The 26101-nt window shown below is 40.6% G+C and overlaps 1 protein-coding gene and 1 long non-coding RNA gene across 3 annotated transcripts in view; both read left to right on the top strand.

The window, feature by feature from the left end:
- Window positions 1-26101, top strand: part of ttc7a (tetratricopeptide repeat domain 7A) — a 49277-nt gene that overhangs the window by 7682 nt on the left and 15494 nt on the right. The window contains exons 3-12 of the mRNA XM_079687279.1: window positions 11005-11168; window positions 11696-11864; window positions 14536-14666; window positions 15959-16083; window positions 17830-17908; window positions 18441-18610; window positions 20845-20908; window positions 21130-21267; window positions 23552-23635; window positions 24630-24734. Of these exons, the coding sequence (XP_079543405.1) occupies window positions 11005-11168; window positions 11696-11864; window positions 14536-14666; window positions 15959-16083; window positions 17830-17908; window positions 18441-18610; window positions 20845-20908; window positions 21130-21267; window positions 23552-23635; window positions 24630-24734 (1229 nt within the window). The remainder of the gene's footprint in view (window positions 1-11004; window positions 11169-11695; window positions 11865-14535; window positions 14667-15958; window positions 16084-17829; window positions 17909-18440; window positions 18611-20844; window positions 20909-21129; window positions 21268-23551; window positions 23636-24629; window positions 24735-26101) is intronic.
- Window positions 4222-5921, top strand: LOC307043064. Of its 2 annotated transcripts, XR_013809277.1 has the most exons (3): window positions 4222-4726; window positions 4932-5070; window positions 5646-5921. It is a non-coding gene; the product is annotated as an uncharacterized lncRNA (long non-coding RNA). The 2 variants fall into 2 exon arrangements; XR_013809276.1 differs by having other exon boundaries at window positions 4222-5070.

Here is a 26101-nt window from a genome sequence, read left to right on the forward strand (position 1 = left end):
TGGCTGCATCACGGCCTGGTACGGCAGCTGCACCGCCCTCAATCGTAAGGCTTTACAGAGGGTGGTGAAAACTACACAGAACATCACCAGGACGGAGCTGCCATCCATGGAGGACCTTTACTCCCAGCGGCTCAGGAAAAAATCCCTACGTATTATAAAAGACCCCGATCACCCCAGCCTCAAACTGTTCAGTCTGCTGCCGTCTGGCAGGCGTTACCGCAGCATCCGGACTAAAACCAACAGATTCAGAGACAGTTTCATCCCACAGGCGATAAGACTGTTAAACACCTGAACTGCTGTAACAACGTCCATAACATTCTGCTTCTTAGTAATCATTTATTTATTTACCTAATATATAATTTCAATAGCTTGCATATAGACTCTTATTTCACTATTTCACTTTTTTAAAACTTTTCCTTTCTTTTTGCATTTACTTTTAATATTTACTTGCACTATATTTTTCAGTTTTTCTATAATATTGTGTTGCACTGTTGGAGAAGCCTGTGGCCTAAGATTTTAATCGACATAACTACTTTGTAGCTATGGTTGTATGACTAATAAAGAACCTTGAACCTTGAACCTTGTCTCTCAGTGTGGGGTGCAGTGTGGCAGGGCAGGACTGTTCAGGGCCAGTGGTCTTCCCAGGAGGGTGCACGCCATGTTAACGTGCTAGATCATGGGTGCCCACAGTTTTAAGCCCAAAAGATCTACCTACAGGCCCAATCTGTGTCGCGAACGCGGGGGGGGGGGGGGGGGGGGGGGGGGGGTATAGTAAGGATGGATGATAGGCTAACTTTAAAAAAAATGAAATTAATTTTTTTATTATTTAATTTTTTCAATGCCATGCGATCTACCCACACTACCTTTGCGATCGACCGGTCACCGACATGTTCGGGTCGACGGCGCCACGGTGGGGTGCCACAGGTCGGTGTGCCTCTTCTTGAGAGGGGCTTTACGGCAGTGTTCCCCTAGCACCCTGAGGGCTCCGGCTCAGGACCTGTCCCTGCTGCTGGATGCCCTATCATCTCCTCCCTTCAAGCCCCTGGCCCAGGTTGGGCTTAAGTGGCTGTCCACGAAGGCAGCATTTCTGCTTGCCATAACCTCAGGGAAGCGAGTTGGGGAGTTGCATGCCCTCTCCGTGAGCGATACATGCCTGAGGTGGGACTCTCAGGTGTTGCCCTTTGGGCAAATGTGGCGTTTCTGCCAAGGTGCTTCCACAAACCCACTTCAATCAGCCTGCCCAGCTGGCATGCTTTCACATTCAGGAGAACGGCACGTCAGAGTTGCTGTGCCCTGTAGGTGCCCCAAGGGCATATATCGATGCTACTGCCTGTATACGGCAGTCGGAGCAGCTCTGGCGGTCAGTAGGGACGAAATAGAACGATAGTTACGTCTGTAACTACGGTTCTATGAGTCCCGGATGACCGCCGGAGTATCCTGTGACTCAGAATTATTGTGTGCTCGCGAGAAGATTCTGGGAACAGATCCTCTGACGGCACCGGCAGATATAGCCGATGTCCCAAGGGTCACAGGTGACTTAGTTGTTATTGGTACTCGAGCAGCGCATGCGCGCGATGGACATATCCAGTGCTAAAGCACAGCCTCTGGCGGTCATCCGGGACTCGTAGAACCGTAGTTACAGACGTAACTATCGTTTTAGATAAGACATAGAGGAATGTCACATCACTGAGTGTAACAAGTCATTCTAAAATGTACCCAATACTGTAAAACAGTACAAATCTGCCATTGGCCGTGCAATCTGCAATATTATGTCTCATGTTGTATTTATGTTTGATACTTTGGATAATTTAGCGTTGTAGCGGTTGAGATGTGATAATCTACTTTGATATTATCAGCCAGAGGAAGTCAGCTTTAAAGCTGATGTTGTGCAACACTAGTCAACAATCTCACAAGCTGAAACAAAATGTAGTATTGCATCAATTCACAGCAGTTGCCTACATTTAGGATGCTGGGGTCAGATGAGACAGTCCTCTATATTTGTTCTGGGAATTTGGGTCGTTTTATTGATCTGTGGGGAATTACACAGTCAAAACACTTGGTGGCTATTTTATAGGCTATTCCAGTATTTTTTTATTTTTAGACTCAAAACATTTCAAATCATACCCTGTGGAGTCCTTGTAAACCTAAAATATGAGATGAATTCAGGCTTTCTTGAACAGTGTGTTTCCTTAAAAGAAAACCTATCCACATGTTATTTGGATGTTCATTGATTGTTCATTAGTAATGTAGTAAATCTATGGTATAAATTCTTCAGCACCTGCTATTCTGACCGTGAAATCTGAGTTCTTTGCTTGCCCCCAGACCTGTGCCGACTGTACCAGAATGCATTGTGCCCAAGATTCTGACGCTTTTCATACCACATAAAACATTTGCAAAACAGATTTATTACTGTTTACTTCCACGTTGGCTAGCTAGCAGTCTTTTTTCTTGTACATGCCTTTGAATATTGCCATCACAAACCTCCTAAGGGCCTTTACATTACAATTAACATACTGTATCAGGAAATATAAATGACACAACATTCTAAAGAATTAACTCAATAATTATTTGTTTGTATCTAATCAATAATAGTTTTAGCTTGTGGATGCATGTGGTGCGGACTCCAGAAAAACTGGACAGAGCTCGGCACAAATGTTTACCCCCTGCATTCGACCATAAACCAAAATGCAATATGGTCACTTTTGTTGGGTTTTGGTTAAGGACATTTAAGCAGTAACGGTACGTCCACACAGCAGGGTTAAACAAATCTTCCAACGCTTCTGTCCATTCACTTTGAATAGAGTGACGTCACTTTGCCTCACTTTTCGCCGAACTGCATTGTGGGAAGCAAAGAGGAGATTTCCAGGCATCTCAGGATTCAAAAGTTGAGCAATGTTCAACTTTTGAATCTTCTGAAGCCTTCGGTGGAAGCATCAGCCAATCAAATCATATGCCAGTACTATGGGCTTAGATATGTCTCATAATTATTTGTGTGAACATAAAAATAATTAGTGTGGTAAAATGTGATTTGTAAATGTAAAACACCATCCACAAATGCATTTAAAAGATTTGCAAAACCACTCAAATAAATGTGCAAATGTAAAACGGATCTGCAAATACGCAAAATGTGTCTACAAATAAAAAAAAGATCTTGAATATCTCTTTAACATTTACAACTTTCGATCAGGCATTTGTGAATCCATTTAGTAGTTGGTAGTAATCAGCAGCGAACCGCTTCAACACGTGTATTTCAGTGTATTCACGACATTCATTTTGTTATTCTACAGTATTGTTGTTTTATAGTTATTTGTTAATGTAACCCAATTTGTGTTCTTTGAAATTGAAAAGAATATCGCATTGTGTTTGTTACTTTCGTTGCAGTTGTATATGTCTTAAGTGTAATTTGGCTTGGCTTCCTATTTATGGACATGCTTTAATTTTGAAGGAGAGGTAGCGCTGTTGACAGGAAGTTGTTGTTGCTTTGGAAACAACGTGATGGAGATTAACGGAGAAAAGTAATATCTACATAAAGACGGAGAAAGTAAACAATAGCGTTTATGGTTAAGTGTTAGCACCCCTCGAAGAGGCAAAAGCTCTTACGTTGATATTGGAGTTTTCAATAAGTTCAACTTGAAAAAAAAATGGGGAAAAAACGAATATCCAAATAAGGAAATTGAAACCCGAATAGTACTCCAACGAACGAATATTCGGGTACAGCCCTAGTATGTATAAATACATACTAGTGACAGTGACGTGAGCAGTTATGTGGAGATGTGACATGCAACGCGGATGTAAAGAGAATATTGTGTTCATTCTCAGAATAAATGCCAGAAAACACCCCAGATGTTTCGCTGTTGTTTCCTGAATGATAACAGGTCGCTTACGGGTGTGACCCATTATCCCCCGGTATACCCTAGTCAGCGCCCCCTAGTTACACCAATCAGCGTGCGATTACCGTATAGCCAATCACCATGCGTGACGTCATTGGTAAGCGACGGACCCCGAACACAAATGGTAGGCCGAACACATAGGGTACTGAGACCGGTCTCGGCTAAAATCTACTCGTGTATTTTCGGAAACCACGTGATGAATGGCCTGCTGATGACAACATTTCCGCATGGTTTTCAAAGTAAGAGCATGATGGTTTGTTTAATGCGCTGTTTTTTTTATGAACAGCGGAACGTTAGATGCATTCTTTGTCACCATCATCATCATGTTATAGTGATCACATTTTACCACACAAATGATTTTTATGTTCACACAAATAATTATGAGACATATCTAAGCCCATACAGTACAAGCTCTAGCCAATCAAACCGCTGCTTGTGTGTTAGGGGCGGGAGATTCATGTGATTGGTTGTTGGTGGAGCTTCAGACACGCCCGCATGCAAGCTTTTTCCAAAGCCGCTGTGTGGACGTACCATAACTTGGGAGTGGAAACAGGCTGCACAGCACAGCACCTTTCAAGCTGATATAGCTAACGTTAGCTTGTTAGTGTTACTGGCCTCAGGCCTAGGGGTACCTGGGCCAGCAGCAGACTCTACCTCTGTATATGATAAACACACGAGGCAGAAATGTTAGCTTGTTTGTAGCTCAACTGCAGGATTTAATCTGCTCATTTGGAAACAATCCACAACATAAGCATTTATCCATGCTCATTTCCATGAGGCAACAACACCAGAGACCAATAAGGAAACAGCATCCACATAACAACGATGACATCATGGTAAACATACAACAGAAATGTACAATAAAATCGTGACACTCAGAACTCATTGTTATCCTCACACTCAAATTCCAATACAATACACACACTTCAAAGAAACATATACAACCTATAAGCATAAACACAATCTACCTCTCATAGTCATTTACATCAGCGCCATATAGATAGAAGAGTTACGACATCTCCGTTCACTCCAATGGACCAGTTTTTTTACAGCAATGGCGGATCGTGGAGCTCTCAATAGTTCCCCGGAAGTTAGCTTGCCGCTGACTTGCGGGGCTATCTGCGGCTAGCAGCGCAGTAGAGTTGCAACCTAATAGACCGTTCGTAATGGACTTTTAAAGGTAAGAAGATGTTTAAAGATTTATATTGCGGATATTATCAGCACATCTGAGTCAAATTAACATGTGTATTAAAGGATGTCAGTGGATTCCGTGAAGATTATCCCTAAATCAGTAGATTTAGGGAAAGTTTACAGATAACAGATTAGGCTAGGATTCCGGAAAAAGTTAGCAACATACGTTAACCACGAACAGCCTATTAATCCGTTCTCCTAATGTTATTTCAACCCAACGTTGTGGAATTAGAGAAAAGGGGCTTCTTAACGTGCTTTTATCCGGGGTGGAGGGAGTTAAATATTAGTTGAATATAACATTGGGGCGTGTGATTGTAGTGGGTGGAGATGGTGAAATGAGGATATCCATTTTAGAGTTCAAGCTAGTATAATATAGTTCACGTTACACAATAATAAGGAAGAGAGCTATTTGTGTGATACATCGCTATTGATATGGATTTAGTGTGCATATTTGAGACTTCCAAACAGTAAACAAAAACGTAACTTATGGGTGAGTGTTTTTACCAGAGCCATATGATGTCCTTGTGATTCTGTTGATTATTACCTGTCTGTATTATGTTGCAGCTCAGCTGATTTTGGATTGATGGCTAAGGGAGAGGGACTTAAGTGAGAGTGAAAACACAAGATAAGTTTCAAATTGGTCAGCAATTTCCCATCCTATAGGTTGCTAGATGTATTTAACCCTTTCTCCTGTCTCCCTCTCTCAGCACAAGAACCCCAGGGGGATTCAATGGAGCCTGAAGACCTGCAATGAGACCCTCACCCTGCACCTGAGTCTCAACTCCCAGTTTTGCAAGCCTCTCCCTATTCCTTATTTTGATTAAACAGACGTTAAGCTTCCCAATGGTGTGGTCTTCGTTTTGTGGAAAATATGATTACCTCACATATGTTGTTGCTGTTGTTGTCTTTTGTGATAGTTAAATTGCTCCTGCTGACTTGAGCCAGCCATTCTTTCCTCCTCTCTGTGTCAGTGGGGAAACTTTACATGTGTACTCCTTTCTCTGAGCGCTTGGAGCATCCCCAGGCAGCACAGCAAACCATGGGGGAGACGATATGCCAGGACAACACAGAGGAAAAGGCACAGACAAACTGCATGATATGCTATTCAATGTTTATTGAATTCCATTTATTTACAATGGATGTTCCTAAAACAACACATTTAACATCAACATCATGCTGCTGCTAGTGCTTTGACTCAGTTGACAATCATTGATAGGCACCTGTGGGTCTCCTGTCCTTTCTGAAAGTCATAAAGATTACATTAGTACATTAGATTACTTGTGTCCTCAATTACCAGGGGATTATTAAAACCACCATGAATTAAAGAAATGGTAAAAATGTATCTAATCTGAATTTTGAAGGATTCCTTCCCATCCCCTCCCTCTAAATATATCAATAAACATTAGGATGTGATGCTCCTGACTACCATACAGGTTTAAGAAGATAATATTTGTTTTAAAGAATTCAAAGCAATAAACAACAGGCTCTTTAACCAAGTCAACATTAGCCTAACATGTATATGTTAACAGGTAAGATAGCTGTTCACACTATGTATATTTTTCAACTTTTTGTAATGCTACTTTATTTCTATTTAAGATGTTTACATTTTTGATTGTTTAATTATAGTCTTTTAACTGTCTAATGTACAATGCCTTGTCTTTGCTGCTGCAGTGTAAACATTTCCCCAATTGGTATAAATAAAGTACTTCTTATTTTTATCTTAATCCTCAAATAGTAGCAAATGTTACTTTAAAAAAAACAAAAACATTGATGTAACTACATACACATCGATATGTTGTATAAATATTGCAAATCAAAACCTTTATTGACCACTAATTACCAAAAATTGCATTTCTATCCTGGTATTAATGCATTCAAATCGTGATTCAAATGGCTCTGGCAGGAGCACTCATTCAAGGGTACTATGACTATGCTTGCACGTCATGGTACCATAGGACCTCCAAGGCGCTAAAAATAAAACTTCAAACATCACAAAATAAACTGGTCAGACTACTGCTTGACCTTTCATCTAGAACCAACCTCACCTCTGCCCACTTTGACAACCTAGGATGGCTTAGAGTAGAGGACAGAGTACAGCTACTTGCAATGGGCCTGGTCTACAAGATCCAATACACCTCTATGGTACCCATGTACATGTCAAAATTCTTCCCAAAGGTCAAGGAATATCATGATCATAACACCAGAGGGAGCTCCACAAATCATGTAAAACCCAGATTTGGCACAAAAAAAGGGGAATACACGTTTCGCAATTATGCCACATCAAGGTGGAACGCTCTTCCCACTACTGTAAAGGAAAGTAAAACTATACTTACCTTCAAAACCTCTCTTAAAGAGCACCTTCGGGGGAGAGCATTGCAAAACTGGCTCCGGTAATGGTACAAATCTCAACCTGTCGTACAATGGACAGCTTCCCCCCCATCTATGTATATACTCGCATTTTAGACTCTGTTACTAACTGTATATCTGTAGACTTGGTATGTCTTAAATGTCCGGTTAGGATGTATTAGAACGAAATCTAAAATGAAATTTGTAAGTAAGCCATCTGTATGTAAAAAAACACCTGTATGTAAATTGTAAATAAGCCATCTGTATGTCAAATATGTCTTATATGTCTTAAATGATATGATGAATTGGAAATAGGGGACCCTGATGTAAACAAGACGAAAGTCTTTCTCTGGTCTGCATCCCCTTAACAATTGTATGTTTTGAGCTGTACTGTACTGTACCCAATATACAAGCTGTTAATAAACTTTTCAATCAATCAATCAATCAATGGCCCGCCACGAACTTCCGGGGAACTATTGAGTCTCCCTGAACCACGTGACGATCAAGCATTTTGGACCTCCGTTGTCGCAACTCTTCTCTCTATATGGCGCTGATTTACATCATACACCAAGCAACACGTGTCTACATAGTACTGTTTAACCTTAGCGTTAGCTCCGCTAGCCGTTAGCTCCGCTAGCGTCACATTGCACATAACTATACATAACTGCCTAAAACAACGATTAGACATATCACACTCAATCACAACACACTCATAACACTTATACCCCTTATACTGGGAAACTATGGTTTAATTTGAAGGACTTAGAACCCACCTGTATATGAAAAACAAACGAGGCAGAAATGTTAGCTTGTTTGTAGCTCAACTGCAGGATTTAATCTGCAGGTTTCTGCCCTTGCAGGGTTCTAGATCCTCTCGAGTGGTATAGCCTTCTAGTGATCAGTCCGCCACACAGTTGCAATGTAATACAGTTTAATGACTTCTAAAGAGACATCAACAATACAAAATATGGGGGTGACACTTTTTTAACTTAACTTATTTTTTTTAACAATTAACTGGTTTAACCCTTTACATTAGCTAACGCTAATTGACACACAGCAGTTAGAGAGCTCACCAGTTTAACTTGTGTGTCCGTCCACCTGGGGGGTATACTACGAAGCAGGATTTTCGTTTAGCCGGCTAACTTTAGGGAAAACTCAGGGTTTCTGGTCCTACGAAGCTGGTTCTCTTTTTAGCAGGCTAGATCTCCATGGTAATTTATGCTGTGCGGCTAACCTGCCCCGGAGCAGGTTAGGTTGCAGGCTAAGAGCTCAACTCAGTGAAAGCGCTGCCTGCTGACCAATCAGAGCTCAGTGTGCGGAGTTTAAAGCAATCGAGTCATATTACAGGAGAAAGGAAATACAGAAAAGCTGCCGTTGCAGGAAAGACGGCCGTCAAAAATCACCGACTGTGTGAACTTGAACATAAATAGAATATCACCTCCCATCTTCAGAACAATCTGACTATTATAACATTAGCGTTAAGAAAGCTTAGACTACTTAAATATCTGCCACAACATAACCGGATCAGAGTAACATTAAGTAGCCTACAGTCCGAGGCATATCACATCATAATGTATCATACATTTCCTTATCTGAGTCAGCTGAGCCGTATCTGGCCGTGCCACACTCACAGTGTCACATACATGCAGAAGTATTATTTTAAGCAACACATTAAGTTAACGAAACACTCGAGAAAAATGTAATTAAAGTCAGATCCACTCGTGTCTTAGACAGGGCAGTGATATCATAAACCTGTTAATGTACGCATTCAAACACTTTTTCTTTTACCAGCTGTATTCACCTTGCAGGTGCAGCTATGTGGCTTTTATTCTGGATAAAGTGTTTAAGTCATGGATGTTTAAAGTTTAACGTCTTCACATTTGTCTAATTATAGTTGACTTTTCATTCAGGAAGTATGACGCTGCGCTGTCAGTACGCTTGTCCATGTTTTTGATTGGTGGAATGCTCCAAATACCACCCCTTTCATGTGAACGCGCACCTAAGGACACGGCTGGCTTGAGCGATCCACTTGATAACCCGCGTCGTAGTACCCTTTAGCGAGAGCGCGTATGTTTTGGATTAGGCCAACCGGCTAACTCAAACATATCCAGGTTAGGTTGAACCAGCTTCGTAGTACAGGCCTCTGAATGTAAGTTCAATATTTTGCTGTAGGTCTCCCTTGAAAAGGAGATTGTTGATCTCAATGGGATTTTCACCTGGTTAAATAAAGGCTACAAACAAATATTAATTCTCGTTTCCACTCTGTTTTAGTCTCCACTACCTCCATAGAGAAATATATTGTTGTGTCTCGTCAAATGTGTTAGTTATGTTTATGTATTTTGTCTGTCATTTCCTGTTTTATTTTGTACTAACCTCTTGTCTTTCATTTCAGGCCCTGTTTCTTCTTCCCCTTGTGTGTTTTTCCCGCCATCATCAGTGTTTGCCCCGCCCCTGATTGTTTCCACCTGTTCCAACTCACCTCATGTTTAAATAGTCCGATACATCATGTAGACAGCAAGTCACCCTGTGTGAGGCAGACCCACATTTGCGCAGCTTTGCGTTCACAATACAAAAAAAAAAAAAAAAAAAAATTAACAGGCCAGGCCATCGGGAAACCCCCCGGTCCTCCCGATGGTCTGTCCGGAACTGGGTACAGGAGGCGTAGAGCGAGGGATCATTGTCCACAAGTTAATCGATCGCAGATGGCGTCGAGGTCGCGGACGGATAAAAAAAAAAAACTTAAATGGGTCGCGAAATTTACTTGGGCGGCCATTAATATACCTGGGCGGCCCGCCCAAGTAAAGTCTATGTGTGGGAAACCCTGAGCTAACTGTGTCTGTCTGCTACACCCTTAACCAATCACAAAATGATTAATGGAAACAGACTCACAGGTAAAAGAATGTTTTAGCAAAATGATTTATGTTTCTAAGTTCAATAATATACTCGCGTTGAAACAGTAATGTAACCTCATCATAACCTCATGGTTACTTATTGCAACACTGACTCCTTCCAAACTTTTGGCTTGTGTGAAATCATTAATTGCTACAGTTAAGGGCTGAGACACATCCTGCTGTCTATCCCTCACCTCGCTTCACTGATAGCTTTAGCCTTGGCTGTGCTGATAAACCGAACTGGCAAATATGTCAAGTATATCAGGACATAAACACTGTGCACAGCGTTGGCGACAGAACACACACACAGAATTAAAAAGGTAAACAGGAATCGAGTGTGTGTAAACGAAACCTGAGGTTTACTACTGTACTTTGAACAACAAAACAACGTTGGTTTACTTTACGAGTAAAGTTTAAAATCTCAGTTTAGGTGGACGTTAAGTGCTTATCATCATATAGATAACAGTGTTAGAAAAGTAAGAAGGAAATGGAAACTCTAGCTTCTAAATATACTTCAGACAGGTTTGAGCTCCTCTCCCTGGTGGGAATTGCTGTTTTTAATGGGCTGAATTTTTTTATTTTGCTACAGAAACACATGACCCGTGGCCGTGAGTTCACCCTACTCAAACAAACTTTTAGAGGTTTTTTAAATCTTTGACTTTGACCTTTTCTATCCCTCAAACTAGATGACTATGGGTTGCTGCTGATGGCCGAGGCACTGCTGGAGGAGAGCCTGCAGGAAAACAAGGAACTATTACGGAGCTCCACACCTTTGATCGACAAGACCCAACCCAGACTGTGCCTGGCCAAAGGCCACCTCAACTCTGTCCTCAGCCGAGGCCATCTCACAGTCAGTGAAATCTGGGTTCCTTCTGATCATCCTAGTTTTAGATTCCTTTCTGCCTTTTCAAAGCTTTATTTGGAAACCCATCGCACATCTTTTAAGGATGTTTAAGTATTGCAAAATATTAATTACTCAAAAAAATCGACTCACCATCACAAAAATGTACTAAATATCTCAATATAATTTAGTTTCTGAAAATATGATCAAATGTTCGCAGACTGAAAATAAGATAGCAAAATAATGATTTAACATCTCAAAAATAAGAGTATAATCATGTATCTCAAAGTAATTAATAACTTATCTGAAATGATGACATAATAACAAAGTTATTATTTTTTGAGGAACTAAATCATAATAAAAGAAATGTTTTACTGGCACAAAAAGGCTTCCAAAGCTTCAAGTCTTTTTTTCTTTATAGAATCCAAAACACTACACAAAACACAAGCTTTTTTTAACAAATGTCTTCCTTTGTGATGCTTAAGTATCAGCAAACCTCTTGTCATACAGTATATATATTTAATCTTGTCCTCCAGCCCAGGTACTTGAATGAGGCTCTGCTGATGATGGCCAAAGTGCACTTTGTGCAGGGTCGCTACCGGGACGCCCAGGGAATGTGTGCCAGGGTGGGACTGGATGAGCTAACGCGGGATGAGCAGCCGACCTACCATCTCCGCCTGCTGGCCGAGGCTTTTGTCATGAAAGGTACCTGAAACCGCTGGCAAATCATAGGGACATTTCAAACACTTTTTCCATCATTACAATTGCAAATAACTGCTGAAATTGGCAAACATGGCCATATGTCTTGAAGATTTTGACAAGACTGAAAAGCTCCCTACATACATTTCCTTGATGATCCCATTCCTAATCACAGCCCTAACACCACAATGACCGTGTATGGGGTTTGGAAGTGAAGTGGAAGGGAGAGTCGGGGGCTGAAGAAATCCAATCTGTGGAAATGAATGTAACACGGCTGGAAAACATCAGCTTGATTTGACAGATAGTTATATGTCAGTAACCCCTGCAAACAGCTTGTGGAGGACACTGATGAGGTGAAAGGAGAAATGGGAAAAGATTGTTCACAAAGATGACCTTTGTGTTTCCTCTCGAGTTGCCTCTCCTGATGCCACTTCATGTACAATAACACCTCAGTTATGACATAATGGGATGGACTCAGAGTAAAGTCACAAGGAACAGATTAAGTGTGATTTCTATACAGATGCTGTTTTAAAAATCAGATGATTGTGAGTCATATGTCGAGGAAGCATTTACTATTACTCACAGTCACTCACTTTCTTAAGCTGTCGTAGTAGTTTCATTATAACACATTATTCTCTGGGTCACTCCACTCCAGTTAGATAGAATCTTAAGTATGTTGTCTATTTTGACACATTGAATAGCAGCATTGTCAAAGGTCATCGGTCACATCCACACAACATTACACAGCGTGTTGTCCCTGAGCTCTCGATAATCTTGTTACGCTCATAATCATCGTGTCATTACACTCCCTGTTTCCTATAATGGGACATGACCTCATGCTCTTGAAATAGGAGAATTTCATTACATTAACTGTTATATTTTCATTTCCTTTTGATTGTTTTGAAACCCACTGCATGATATTTCAGCGGATCGTGTTCATGTTACTAGAGAAAACAGATCGGATCCTTTGGGGGTTGCATAGCTTCTTCCCATGTTCTTTTGTGTACATATTGATGTGGGAATGAAGTCCGAAGTGAATATTTGGATGATGATGTCTTGTCTGTCTGCAGCTGCCTGCTTATTTGATTAGGCCTGGCGTCTGGCCTGAGGCTGCTGTCCGTCACAGGCATCGGTCTAGCGAAGTTCCTGCTCGCTCTGTTTATTTGTACCAATAAGTCCACTAACGGACGTCAGACCGGCATCTGGAACAGGAGCACCCGGCTCACATCTATCTGTCAACACAATATGCAAATAAAATAGGGAAAAGACATTAAAGAAATTAAGATTGAAGTTCGGTTTGGATGAAAAAATCTATTAGGATTTGGATCGCGGAATGATTCTAAATTAAACTTGTAAAAAATTGTTATTAAATATTTCGGGTTTCTAATCATCTTTACCTTTCTAAAGAAGTTGAATAATGTGTACGAGTGAGTAACAATGCACATCCTGCATGCCAACAGTGTGAGAATTATGTATATAATAATATAGAACAATATTATTATACTATGTGAACTGCACCCGTCTTGTCTATAGAAGCCCGTAAACAAAGTTGAGGATTAAGTGTTTAATAGTGAATGCACAATGATAAATATCATCAACTGATTTTTAAAAACAAGTTTTAAAAAAATCACAGCTCGAATGCAAAAAACAAACTCCCTCCTTTTTTCTTGCAACAACAAAGAAATTACATTTTACCATTTATCTTCTGTTCTGTATGATACATAAGAAAATAAGCATATTTTCTCAACATTTATCGAGTTTGAAACAAAAGTATGTTCAGTACTTTTTGTCAATTTCTAATTTTAATCATCATGTCATCTTTTAAACATTTTTTAAAGGTGGGGTAGGTAATTCACTTCAGAAACACCTTTTGTTATATTCCATGGAATGCTCTTAACATCCCGATGGCAATGAATATATTAAATGCTTTGACAATAAATACATACAGAAATTTCATCTCTGGAAGCCGTGGCACTGTAAAAAGCACGACCAATCATTTTAGCTGCCCCGGCTAAAATTACTGGATGGCCTACCTGCCTGTCAGCCTTCCATCTGTGCACAAACTTATCTCGTGCCCTCATTGGTGTGTGTTGGAGGAGGGGCTCTGTAACGAAGTCTGAAGGAAGGGGCAGGTTTTTTCCGGTTGTGTTCTTTCAAATTCTAGCGCACTCAAGCTGGTTTCTCCATTCTTACCTACCCTACCTTTAAAGCATGTATTACAGATACATTAGAAAAATACGGACACATTTCAGTCCTTAAAGAATTTTGAAAAATGTGTTCTATCTTACCAAATATTGATAATTATAATCAGGTTTACCCTTGAGTACAATTGATCAATGATGTGTAATATTTATCTGGAGATGTACATTTTATTTTCAAAATCTGACAGTCGTTCCTATTATTAATTTGGATATTTTCAGAAAAGGCACCTGATTCATCCTTTTACTTTTAATCACACAAGACACACATTTAAATGTCCTACTAATTATGAATTGTAGCTTTTGTGGGATAAAGTATAATTGTACACATGATTTACTGTATCTTGTGTGTTCACTGCAGTATAACCCGCTAACGTAGCCAGCAGGATAAGTAAACCCTTCTTTTGAAGCAGCTTGTTGTTGAATGTTAAGTGCAAGTCTGATGGTGTGATGTCCCGTTGTGTCTCCTTGTGTCTCAGGTCTTTCTCTGGACCATCAGACGGTCTCCGCAGTGTCTCGTGTCCGCCTGTCAGAGAGGGAGGAGGAGAGTCTGTGCTGTTACCTGAGGGCGTGTGACGCTGCTCTGTCTTACCTGCAAGAGCTCGATAAGGTGGATCTTTAGACGTGTGTAGTGTGCTTTCATGTGTGTGGGGTTATGCAGTCCCTTTATGGAGGAGTATCAGGGGAAAGCTTAAGGCGGAAGATCTGTTTTTATTTAGCATTTAGAAAATAAAATGAAATTGTTAAGAATGGAGTCAGACCTCAAGTTTTGTAAATACCAAAAAATAATTCAGAGGGAGAAAAAAAGGTTTTACATTGAGGATAACGACAAAATGGTAAAAATATCAAGAATTTAAATATTGAGAATATATTAATCTATATGTACTAGCATTAGCTCATGTATTAAAAGTAGGTCATTATTCATGAACTTTTTCAACTTTCAACTTTATTTTGACTTTATTTTACTACATTTTAGCTTCATTATTCACATTTTATTTAAAATATAATCCTCTAATTTGTCAGTTTTATTTTCGCCATTCAAATGTTAGTCTTTAAATGCAAAATCAAAAATAAATCTTCATCCTCTGATTTTTTTCTCTTATAGTACCTAAATACTTAACCATTCAAGCAGTGCTTGTGCTTGGTATTAAAGGTCCCATGCCATGGCCATTTCTACTGATCATAATTCCATTGGTGAGGTATACTAGAATAGATTTATATTGTGCAATTTTCCAAACTCACATTGGTTTCTCATACAGCATCTCTGTATAGTATGTGTATTCACTCTCTGTCCTACACGGCTTGTTTGAGCTCCTGTCCCCCCCTCCCTGTGAGCCCAGTGGCCGTCTGTGAGACAGCAAGACACAGCAAAACCCAGCTCGAAACCAGCCCGAAACCAGCCCGAGGACACATACACACCCGCAGCCTGGCTAGGAGTTTGTGTGTGTGCTCACACACAGACTCACGTCCCGCCGTCTCAGGGAGGAGAATTCGGCAGAGCTGCAGCTGAGAAAAGATTGAGTGTGTGTGTGTGAGGAAGTCCTTTACGTAACGGCTCCGCGGACGTAACGTAACTGCTCCACGGATTGGTCCATTTGGGTATGGGCACGTCACTGTACCCAGGAAGAAAACAATGGAAAAAAGAGAAATCTCCAATGAGGCGTTCTGGGGCAGCACAGACAGGTATTTTCTGTGTTAGAGCTTTACTCGCTACAGGGTGTACTTTGAGGGTTTGTGACTTTGCAGACCGTTTACATGCAGAAAAACCTTCATATCACACAAGGGGACGGGTAATAACCGGAAAAGCATGACATGGGACCTTTAAAACATTTTTGAACTTACCTAATATATATATATATTTATATATATGGTTAAATAATGAAATGTTTATGATATTTTCAGACAATATCAACGCCTCACAGTAAGACAGCCAAATCCAGTACGCTCCCTCAACCTGTGGAAATGGACCTGGGCTACTTCCTGCAGGCATCCTTACAGAGCGCGTACCTCTGTCTGCTGCAGAGGGGGTGAGTCTAACAACACTTTGCCAACATTTCATGATTCCAGCCTTTTCCTTGTTAGAAGAAGACAAATTACATGCAGTCTAAGATATTAATTGTTCTTTCATTTAAAAGAAGGCAGCCCCAAAAACTAAAGTCTTCAGCCTGGATTTATAAGAAGTGAGAGTTGCAGCGGACCTGAAGTTTTCCAGATAAATGGAGTATAAGAACTAACTCTGCTTCCCCATGTTTAGTTTTGACTCTGGAGACAGAAGGCAGACCTGTCCCAAAGATACACATATTTATTTTAAACTATATTGGTCTTTATCATTCTAGATTGTTTTGGTAAAAGTTGCCAAGTATTGGAAATGTCAGCCTTAGAGATGTCTGCCTTCTCTCCAGTATAATGGATGTACATTTTTCTTATAGATTTTATTGTATTTTTCTTCAACTTCACCCTCCAACAAGTGAGACGGGGTGATGTGGGCCAGAAAAATTGTTCCTACTTGAAACTGCTAACAACAATGTCTGTGGATTCATTTGACTTGTCAGGTCTGGATTTTTTGAAAGATACATTTATTTTGAGTTTTTTTTATATATTTTCTAACGGCTTATGTCTTTGCCACTTTAAGCACCAGAAGACCACGACCATGTCGTTTTATGACATTCAAAAGAAGGCAGATAACTCTAAAAGTACTTTTCAGCCATGAGATGCAATACCTATGAGGCTCACTAAATCATCAGGTGAAAAGTTTATAAAATATAACTGCTTCTTAAGTCTGGGTAACATTACAAAAAAAGCCAAGAACATGTATCTGTTCAAAGATTTTGGTTGTATAGTTTGTAGTGAGCCTTATATAACAACCAATTGGAAGCCTAACTTATGTACCTTACTCTACATTACATGACTAGTCATACACAATGATTGATGACTTGAGTCCTTTCCTTCAGGATGGATTGTAACGGAGGGAACCTTGGGCTTTTTTGTATGTTGTAGAAACTGAGGCGGAGAAGAAATAAAGAAAAGCTTTTAATAAGTGTACCACTTGACCACTTGACCTCAGTGAAGCAGAGAGGCATTTTAATTTGTGACCAGCAGGTGTCAGTGTGCTCTTGGACTCAGAAAACAAATGCGCCATGTGTTTGATATTCTGTTTTTAGTGTATTAGATACACCTAGCTCAAAATAATAGAAGCTCATCCGATCATGGAGGTTATAATGTTCTGTTTTTGATAAAATGGACATAGAGAGGTGTAAAAATTGAAATATTTATACGGTGGATAAAATACTGAAAAACCTTTAATAGACACTTGCATCTGAGTGTATTACCACAATCATAGAAATCCCAATACAAAACAGTTGTATTGGCATGGCTGTTCGAGTTACATTATTACTGAAACGTTTTACACAAGAAAAGTACATCTAGAAAAAGTATATATTTATAAACTTCTTTCTACTGTTTTTTATGGCAAGCTGTGACGCTCAATATGTTAAGCAAATAGTTGTTAGAATATAAGCCTCTTATTATTTATTATAGTATGATATTAATAGTTTTGCCTCTAGCCATAATATGACACATCCTGTTGCAGCTTCTTCTGCGTTATATATATGCCACCTTCTTGAACTGATAAATGCCCTCTTTGTGTGTGTGTGTGTGTGTGTGTGTGTGTGTGTGTGTGTGTGTGTGTGTGTGTGTGTGTGTGTGTGTGTGTGTGTGTGTGTGTGTGTGTGTGTGTGTGTGTGTGTGTGTGTGTGTGTGTGTGTGTGTGTTAGTCATCTTGCACAGGGTGCTCACCAACTGCGTAGGGTGCTCAGGGTGGTGGAGTCACGAGGGTCCCAGAGCTTCAGGAAGGTGAGTAGTTATACACACAGACAGACAGACAGACAGACAGACAGACAGACAGACAGACACACACAATGGTATGGTGATGTTTGTATTCCTTTAAAACAGGCCTCTGCTTTACTTGCTTAATTTCAAAATACATTTAGCTCTTTTTGCATATAATTCTTATTTACTCTACTTAAATCAAACAATGACCACTCAGAGGAACTTATTCATGCAAAATAACAGTGATTATAATTCCATATACAAAAGATACAATTGTATAGCAACTATAGTAATTGTAGTACAATGTATTATTGCCTTTACCTTATAATGTGTTATGATAATTGTTATAAAGCATTCTGTATATTGAGTGCTTAAAACTGTATTTATACAGTGCTGTGTGCTGATTATAAGTCAGTTTATAATCCATTAGCAACAGAGAAAGTATTAATATCTTATATGATGAAACAAAATAATACTGCTACTACGTTATACATCATTGCATCATTCTCTCATCTGTCTGCTCATCATCTAGTTAATACATTGTTGTTTCCTTTAGTCTGCAGCAAGGAAGCTAGCAGAGGTGCTGCTGAGCTTTGTGAGTGAGGACAGCTACTGGCCCCCGCTGGGCCCCCCACCCTCAGCCTGGCTCCACAGAGAGGGGGCCGCCGCCTCCAAAGACGCCGTCTACCCCACTGTTAAACCACCGCAGCGCTACAGCACCGACAGGTCTGTTTGGATTATTTCTAATTTCAATACCTTTTGTTGTGTTTCATGCTACTTGTCTTAATTATTCCTCTTAATTCTCTTATTATTGTGATCCTACCATCAGTGTACTTTGAGCAATTGCTTAACCATTTTTTTTGTTACTCCTTTGTGTCCAAAATTCTTTTGTCGAAATTGCACTTTCAGCAAGTGTTGTATCAGTTTTGTGCAATATATTATCCTCCAACTGTGGGGCTCGTCAGTTGGCGCCAACTCCTTTTATACAAGTGTGTTTTGTTCTAAAGACTATGAGTCTTCATCAGGGACAGGGAGGGGACAGACTTCCCCCAGAGAGCTCAGAGGGTACCTGTTTACACTGGGTCAGTCAAGGTGAGGAGTGCCAGCACACCTCTCCTCCTCTCATCAGTGGGATGTATTACTGTACTCATATAAAGAAGCAGAAAATAAATACTAGGCATTTAATGCTTGCAAAAATATAAATGAAAAAAATGCACCTATGGTTTTCTTCAATAAGCCCTGTAGCCCAGTGTTCAGGTGAACTGGGAAAATTATATTTAAAGTTGGGGTAGGTAATTTTGGTGAAACCAGCTTGAGTGCGCTAGAATTTGAAAATACACAGCCGGAAAAAATCTGCCACTTCCTTACAGAGCCCCTCCCCCAACACACACAAACTCGCACATGACCAATGAGGGCACGAGATAAGTTTGTGCACAGATGGAAGGCTGACAGGCAGGTAGGCCATCCAGTTATTTTAGCCGGGCCGGCTAAAATGATTGGTCGTGCTTTTTACAGTACTATGGCTTCCAGAGATGACATTTTTTTATGGATTTGTTGTCAAAGCACTAAAGATATTCATTGCTATCGGGATGTTAAGAGCATTCCATGGAATATGACAAAAAGTGTATCTCGAGCCGGTTTCTCAAACTTACCTACCCCACCTTTAAGAGAACACCACACCATGACATAAGAACACAATATAAAATAACATAGAATATAACAGCAAAGCATGACATGACATCATTCAGTCAATATAAATCAACTTAATTTGTTTTAGCATCTTTCATACAGTTTTATGTGGTTCAATATGCCTCATAGAAAAACTTAACAAAATGGTGGATTTTTTTAAATTAATAAAATACAAATACAATTAGATAAAATGATACAAATTAATACAAAATATAACATGATATAATTTAACAACTTTAGATACAATAAAATAAGTAAATAAAATAACATTAAAAATAATCAGATGGCAAGTAATATTAAATAAATTGACATTGCATAACATGACATAACATAGAGAGAAACATAAAAAAACACAACATATGACATAAAGGGACTGTGTACTAAAGTATACTGTAACATAACATGACATATATTGACATATGGATAGATTGGCATATGCATGGCACAGTACTGACAGGATCCTGCATCAGCACTCTGAACTGTATCTCAGCGTCAATTTGGCTCCCTGCAGCCCCCTCTTTGCAGGGACCCTGCGCTCACTGCGAGCCGTACTTAGTCACCACCACATGACTAATCCTGCCCACACTATCATAAGTGAAGATCTAAATCCATGTCTGAGATTAGAAGCAGAGGGGGAACAGGAGACTTCACCCTGAGGAATGGCTGCACTCCAGTATTGTTCATGGCTGTTGTCATCAGCTGCCTCTTTTGCAAAGGCCTGGACGGTGTCTGGTAAATGTGTCCTTTAATAAGACACAGGGCCCACCAACGAGGGAGGAGAAGCAGAGAAAGTGATGAATGAGAGGGCTGGGAGAGAAGAGATGGAAGAAATACATTAGTGTGTGTGTGTGTGTGTGTGTGTGTGTGTGTGTGTGTGTGTGTGTGTGTGTGTGTGTGTGTGTGTGTGTGTGTGTGTGTGTGTGTGTGTGTGTGTGTGTGTCATCTGAGATAGTGCTGTGTAGCGATACACCCAGGGGGGTCCGTGTTGGGTTACAGCACCACAAGTGAGACAGAAACTGGACACTCCCAGCAATCTGACCATCTACCTTTGGAAAGGCCGTGTGTGTGTGTGTGTGTGTGTGTGTGTGTGTGTGTGTGTGTGTGTGTGTGTGTGTGTGTGTGTGTGTGTGTGTGTGTGTGTGTGTGTGTGTGTGTGTGTGTGTGTGTGTGTGTGTGTGTGTGTGTGTGTGTGTGTGTGTGTGTGTGTGTGTGTGTGTGTGTGTGTGTGTGATTAGACTTCCTGTTTATTTCTTATTGCCTGTGTCCTGCAGTTGCTTCTGTCCTCAGGACGTGGTGGAGGAGGCTGTGTTGTTGCTGCTCATCACCGAGTCCATGGTGAGACTCACACTCACACTCACACTCACACACTCACACACACTCACACACACTACCTCATTCTTTGCCTTTTTGCTTTCAAAACATAATATTTAGACACTTTAAAGGGGACCTTTCTGCTGAGGTCATCCATATCACCGCCTTTCCCATCCTAATTTGTCTTCCTCTTCCTCCTCCTCTTCCTTCCCCCTTTTCCTCGCTCTCCCTCTCTGTCCGTCCAGGCCAGCGGAGACGCGGTGATCAGTCGTCTTCCAGACCAGGCCGAAGCCCGTCAGAGCAGCCTGCAGGATGCCACCTCCGTGTATGACCTGCTCACCCTCGGAATGGCCAGGAGGGGGCAGTATGGCATGCTGTCTGAGGTGTGGTGACACACATACACACACAAGCTTAGTGAGACACACACTCCATGTTGGAGGTCTGAGGGGAGGAAAGCGTGAGAGATGAGATGTGTTAGTGAGAGCTTTGCCTTTGCCGAACTTTATAATGAATGTCCTTACCACTTTGAGCAAGAGGATTATGTGTATTTTCCTCTTCTTCCTGCTTTTTCTTTCTCATTATCTCACACTTAATTCCTCCATTTTTCTTTTTTTACAAACTCCCCCCTTAATGTGACCTCTATGTAGAAAGTTTGGGAGGCGTAGGTTGGAGAAGTCGTCTAAAATTAGGTTTGTCCACCTGTCTCACTGATTCATAGAGAGCATCAGTCATGGTATAAGGAGGACCACACACACACTCCCACACACTGAGGTAGTTCCACTTAGACCAGTGATCAGCTTGCTGATATATGAGGCCAGTATGGGCCATTTATTAAGAAGTAGTGTCAGCCAGTCAGTGCCATCCATCTCTGATGTGATGAAGAAGATTCACATTGATTGATTACAGACTTTCTGAAACATGAATCAATCCACACGGGGTCTGAGGCTAGTTCTGGTTCCAATATCACTTTTCATTTCGAGGATACACAGATATGTATTAGTATTACAATTAGCTAGGGTTTTGCTGTTGCATACATTTTTACATCATTATATAATACAACAAAATTGCTAGAGTTTTGTATGGTAAAAATTACAAGATGATATATCTGACAAATGTATGAAGTATCTAAATCCTATGATTAAGTAAAAGCAGTAACACCAGAGTGTAAACATATTCCAATTTTGAGTAAAAGTCCTCCATTCAAAATGTGATCAATAAAAGTTAATTATATTAGTTTTTTCATGTATAATCATATAAGTTAAATTATGGGATTACTATTACTGATTGATTAATGCTGGTCAGGTAGAGACAGTTTCAGTGGTGTCAGTCCGCCACTCTAACGGTATGGTTTATTGGATGGATAAGCATGATATTTGCTAAGGATATTCCATGTCCGGTGAATAATGAGTTTGGTGATCCTTTGACTTTCAATCTGGCACCGCCTTGAAGTTGGCATTTTCTTTTCGGGTTAACTTTCTTTTCAATTATTGGATGGATTGCTATGAAATGAGGTACACACGTTCATGTTTCCAACAAAGACACTCATAACCCATTGGCTATCAGATGTTGACAACACTCTTGGGGCAAGGAGCTGTAATCGGGTAATTCTGGTGTAGCTAGCTGATATCCAGGCCAAGACTTCCTCTTCCATGTACAGGTTACTGTTAACAGTCCAATCAGCAACTTGGGACACGAGAATTGTTTTGGTTTGTGTTACAAGTAGCCAGTTTACAAGCTAATTTTAAGCTAGTTTTTAGCTATTTTGTTGTTCGACAATAGCTGATAGGTTCCACTTCCATCCAAAAATCTTCTCCCCTTGAGATTAGCTACCGACGCAGCAACTCTGAGATCCTGTTAATGTTCATCAGACACTCCCATCAGCTCTCACTGTCTGTTTGGTGCCTATTAGCAAATGTTAGCGTGCTAACATAATTGACTAAGATGACATTGAATAAATAAACATTACACCTGCTAAACATCAGTGTGATAAGCTAACCGCAGTGTTTTGTGTCCTGCATCAACATTTTTCTAAACCCTACAACTCTGCATATTAATCCCGTAACCAGGGGTAAAATTGGGATTTGTTACGAGGGGCGCCTGATTTAGCAGGGTTAACAAGGGTTAGCATGACGTATGCAGTGACAGTTGCATTCATTTTAGCAGATTTAACTTAATTCCTCAATACTCATGTTTGTTCATTCATTGTATCATATAAGAAATACCCAAAGCGATACAATGTTGAGCTAATGTGTACATGTTAAATTGTCCGCAGCCTTTCTACTAAGTGCAAATTATTTATTTAAAATATTAGGCAGACCTTTGTGCTAAAGTTTCACCACACCATCCACTGCTCGTCCACACACACATCAATCACATCATTATGTACTGAAGCAGCGCTGAGTGGGTGCTGAGAGGTGACTGACAGTCAAGCTAGAAAAATGTAGAAGAAGAGTGCCCATTCAGTTTAGTGACTTTGTAAATGAGGGGAAATTAGTTAATAAATATAATGATCCTAACCCTGGCTTTGCAACAGCATAAGCACTTATTTTTAATTCATTTCATATTTTTTTTGTCTCAGACTGGGTTAACCTGAACATGACTGCACCCACGTATCTGTATGAATTATATGACTTTGACATATTTGCGCGTCTGCATTTTTCCTCGTAGTGTCTGGAGCGAGCCATGAAGTTTTCATTCAACGAGTTCCACCTCTGGCACCAGCTGGGCCTGTCACTCATGGCAGCCAGGAAGGTGAGCTCATGTCTCCTTATATACCATCAACAGCCCCTTACACACACGACGACACACCCTAAATGTGACATACATCCCCTGCCGTACCTCTGAGCTGTACACTGCACCTCACACTCATGTCCAGGCATGGTGCAACAAATGGTTTTTCGCAGATAAGCGTGCAGTCTGCTCGGATAAGAAGATGGGTTGAGCTTTATTTGATTAATAAATTGGCAAGTCAATTATAGCAAAAAATACGCAATAACTCTTAACCATGTAGCACAGAATGCATGGGCCTTGATAGCAATTCCTGTCTGATTAAGCCAAAAACAACTTGAAATGTTTGGGAAATACTATTGAATCATATTGCGGCCAAATTAAGTTGTAATCTAAAAAAAAGTATTTTGTATGGGAGTCCTCAAAAGGAATATCTTATCCACCCCCGCCCCCCTTCTTCCTCAGTGTGTGCGCGCCCATGTGTGTGACAGAAAAATTGATCTGTCTTGCAGTATAAAGTGACATTGCAGATCAATGGAGAGCTCTGGAAATAGGCTGCTCCCTAGAAGGAGAAGGGGCTGCCTCAGTGTCGTCAGATCCGCTTCTATTTAGGGCCAGCCGGGCTTGTGTCTGTGGGCATGTGTGTGTGCATGTGCACGTGCACGTGGTCCATTAATGATTGACCTACATGTATTAAGTGACTGTGTGTCTAAATGGGTCTATTAGGGCTGTGTAAGGACAGTTGAAATGTGTTTGATACACTCACTTAAAAGAGATCCATGTCATCTGTGGCTGCATGGTAACTGGCGTTTGTGTGCACATTAATCACAATTTGTCAGTGACGTGTGTGTGTGTGTGTGTGTGTGTGTGTGTGTGTGTGTGTGTGTGTGTGTGTGTGTGTGTGTGTGTGTGTGTGTGTGTGTGTGTGTGTGTGTGTGTGTGTGTGTGTGTGTGTGTGTGTGTGTGTGTGTGTGTGTGTGTGTGTGTGTGTGTGTGTGTGTGTGTGTTCTCCTTCCAGGGGGTCGGTGCTGTGTCTGTATTTAAAGAGTGTGCCAGGATGAGACCAGAGGACCCCTCGTTGCCGCTATTGGCTGCTAAAGTCTGCATTGGCCAACTGCAATGGGTGAATACTCACAAAACAGTCATTACACTTTAATGTACATGCACTCACAACACATTTACATGTAGTTCGGTCTGTGAGCCTAACCCTAACCCTGGTGCTGCAACAATCAGTCAACTAAGCGATCAAGTGAACAATAATCGCCAACTACTTTGATAATCGATTGACCCTGAAAGTAATTTAAGTGTACACTGATTATTTTTGGGTTTAGGCATGCAAAACGTTTCAACTTATCACCTTGGAACTTAAAACATTTAATAGACAAAACGATTATTCCATTGTGAAAATTATCTTTAGTTGCAGACCTACAGTAACCAGACAACACAAAGTAGCCATGTCTTTGGTATACCCTGTTTTATAGCCTATTTTACTCTAAATGGGACATCATCCTGAACATCATGCTCTATTGAATATTGACACTAGCAATTGAGACCATTAACTCATCAAGAAAATATTTACCAACTTGTCAAAAGACAAGATAATATATTATTTAAAGGTTCAAATTTCACAGGATTACAGGATCAATCTTTATCAGGAACTTATGAGGTATCAACAACAAGCAGTTGAGATCGAACAATCAGTTTTGTAATTTATAATCTTCATTTAGTTACACCTGCCTACCTTCGCTATAGCATCAACCATGAGAAGATCAACTAAATGGAGAGGCCATAGAATCCTACACGACATGAGCAGCATGTTTCCAGCATCCTTACTGTAAAAGATTGCTGAGGTGTGTCTTTCAAATCCAATTCAAACGAACAAAGGAAGATATGCATTTCAAATGCAGTTTGAATGGTTCAAATCTGTTCTGCCAGTGTAGAGATATCAACGTCTAAAGAACAAGAACACACTCTGCTTGCACATTTGGGCGTGTAGGTTTAAAGGACTCAGTAGGCTCCAAGCTGTAGGTGGGTGATTCTAACCTTTGTCACAAAGCAGAGAACATAAAAAAAACTTTGAAATCTCTCTGTAATGTAATATGTGATAAAACAAGAGGATATTGAGCTGGGGAACATAGGACTCTGGGAGCATATACAGCTCTCAACAGCAGCTTTATTAAAATGCAGTGTGTGCATAGAGAGCCATAACACAGCAGCGCTGGGTAATGTTTTGGGATTGACACAGGGGTCACTCTGCATCACTGTGAAGCCCGGCCAGCTTGGATAGTCCTGCTGTTCATGATCTGGGCAGGAGGGAGGGAGGGAGGGAGGGAGGGAGAAAGTTGCATCAACAGAGATATTTAGTATGGGGGGGGGGGGAGTCTCAGGGTGAGTGAGACAGAGAGAGAGAAAGGGGTCAGAGATTAGAAAAGAGGAGCTAACAGGGGCGAACGGAGAGAGCACATCTGTCAGTGGCTGGAGATCATGGCA

The sequence above is a fragment of the Notothenia rossii genome, assembly GCF_949606895.1.
Source record: "Notothenia rossii genome assembly, chromosome: 6".
NCBI lineage: Eukaryota > Metazoa > Chordata > Actinopteri > Perciformes > Nototheniidae > Notothenia > Notothenia rossii.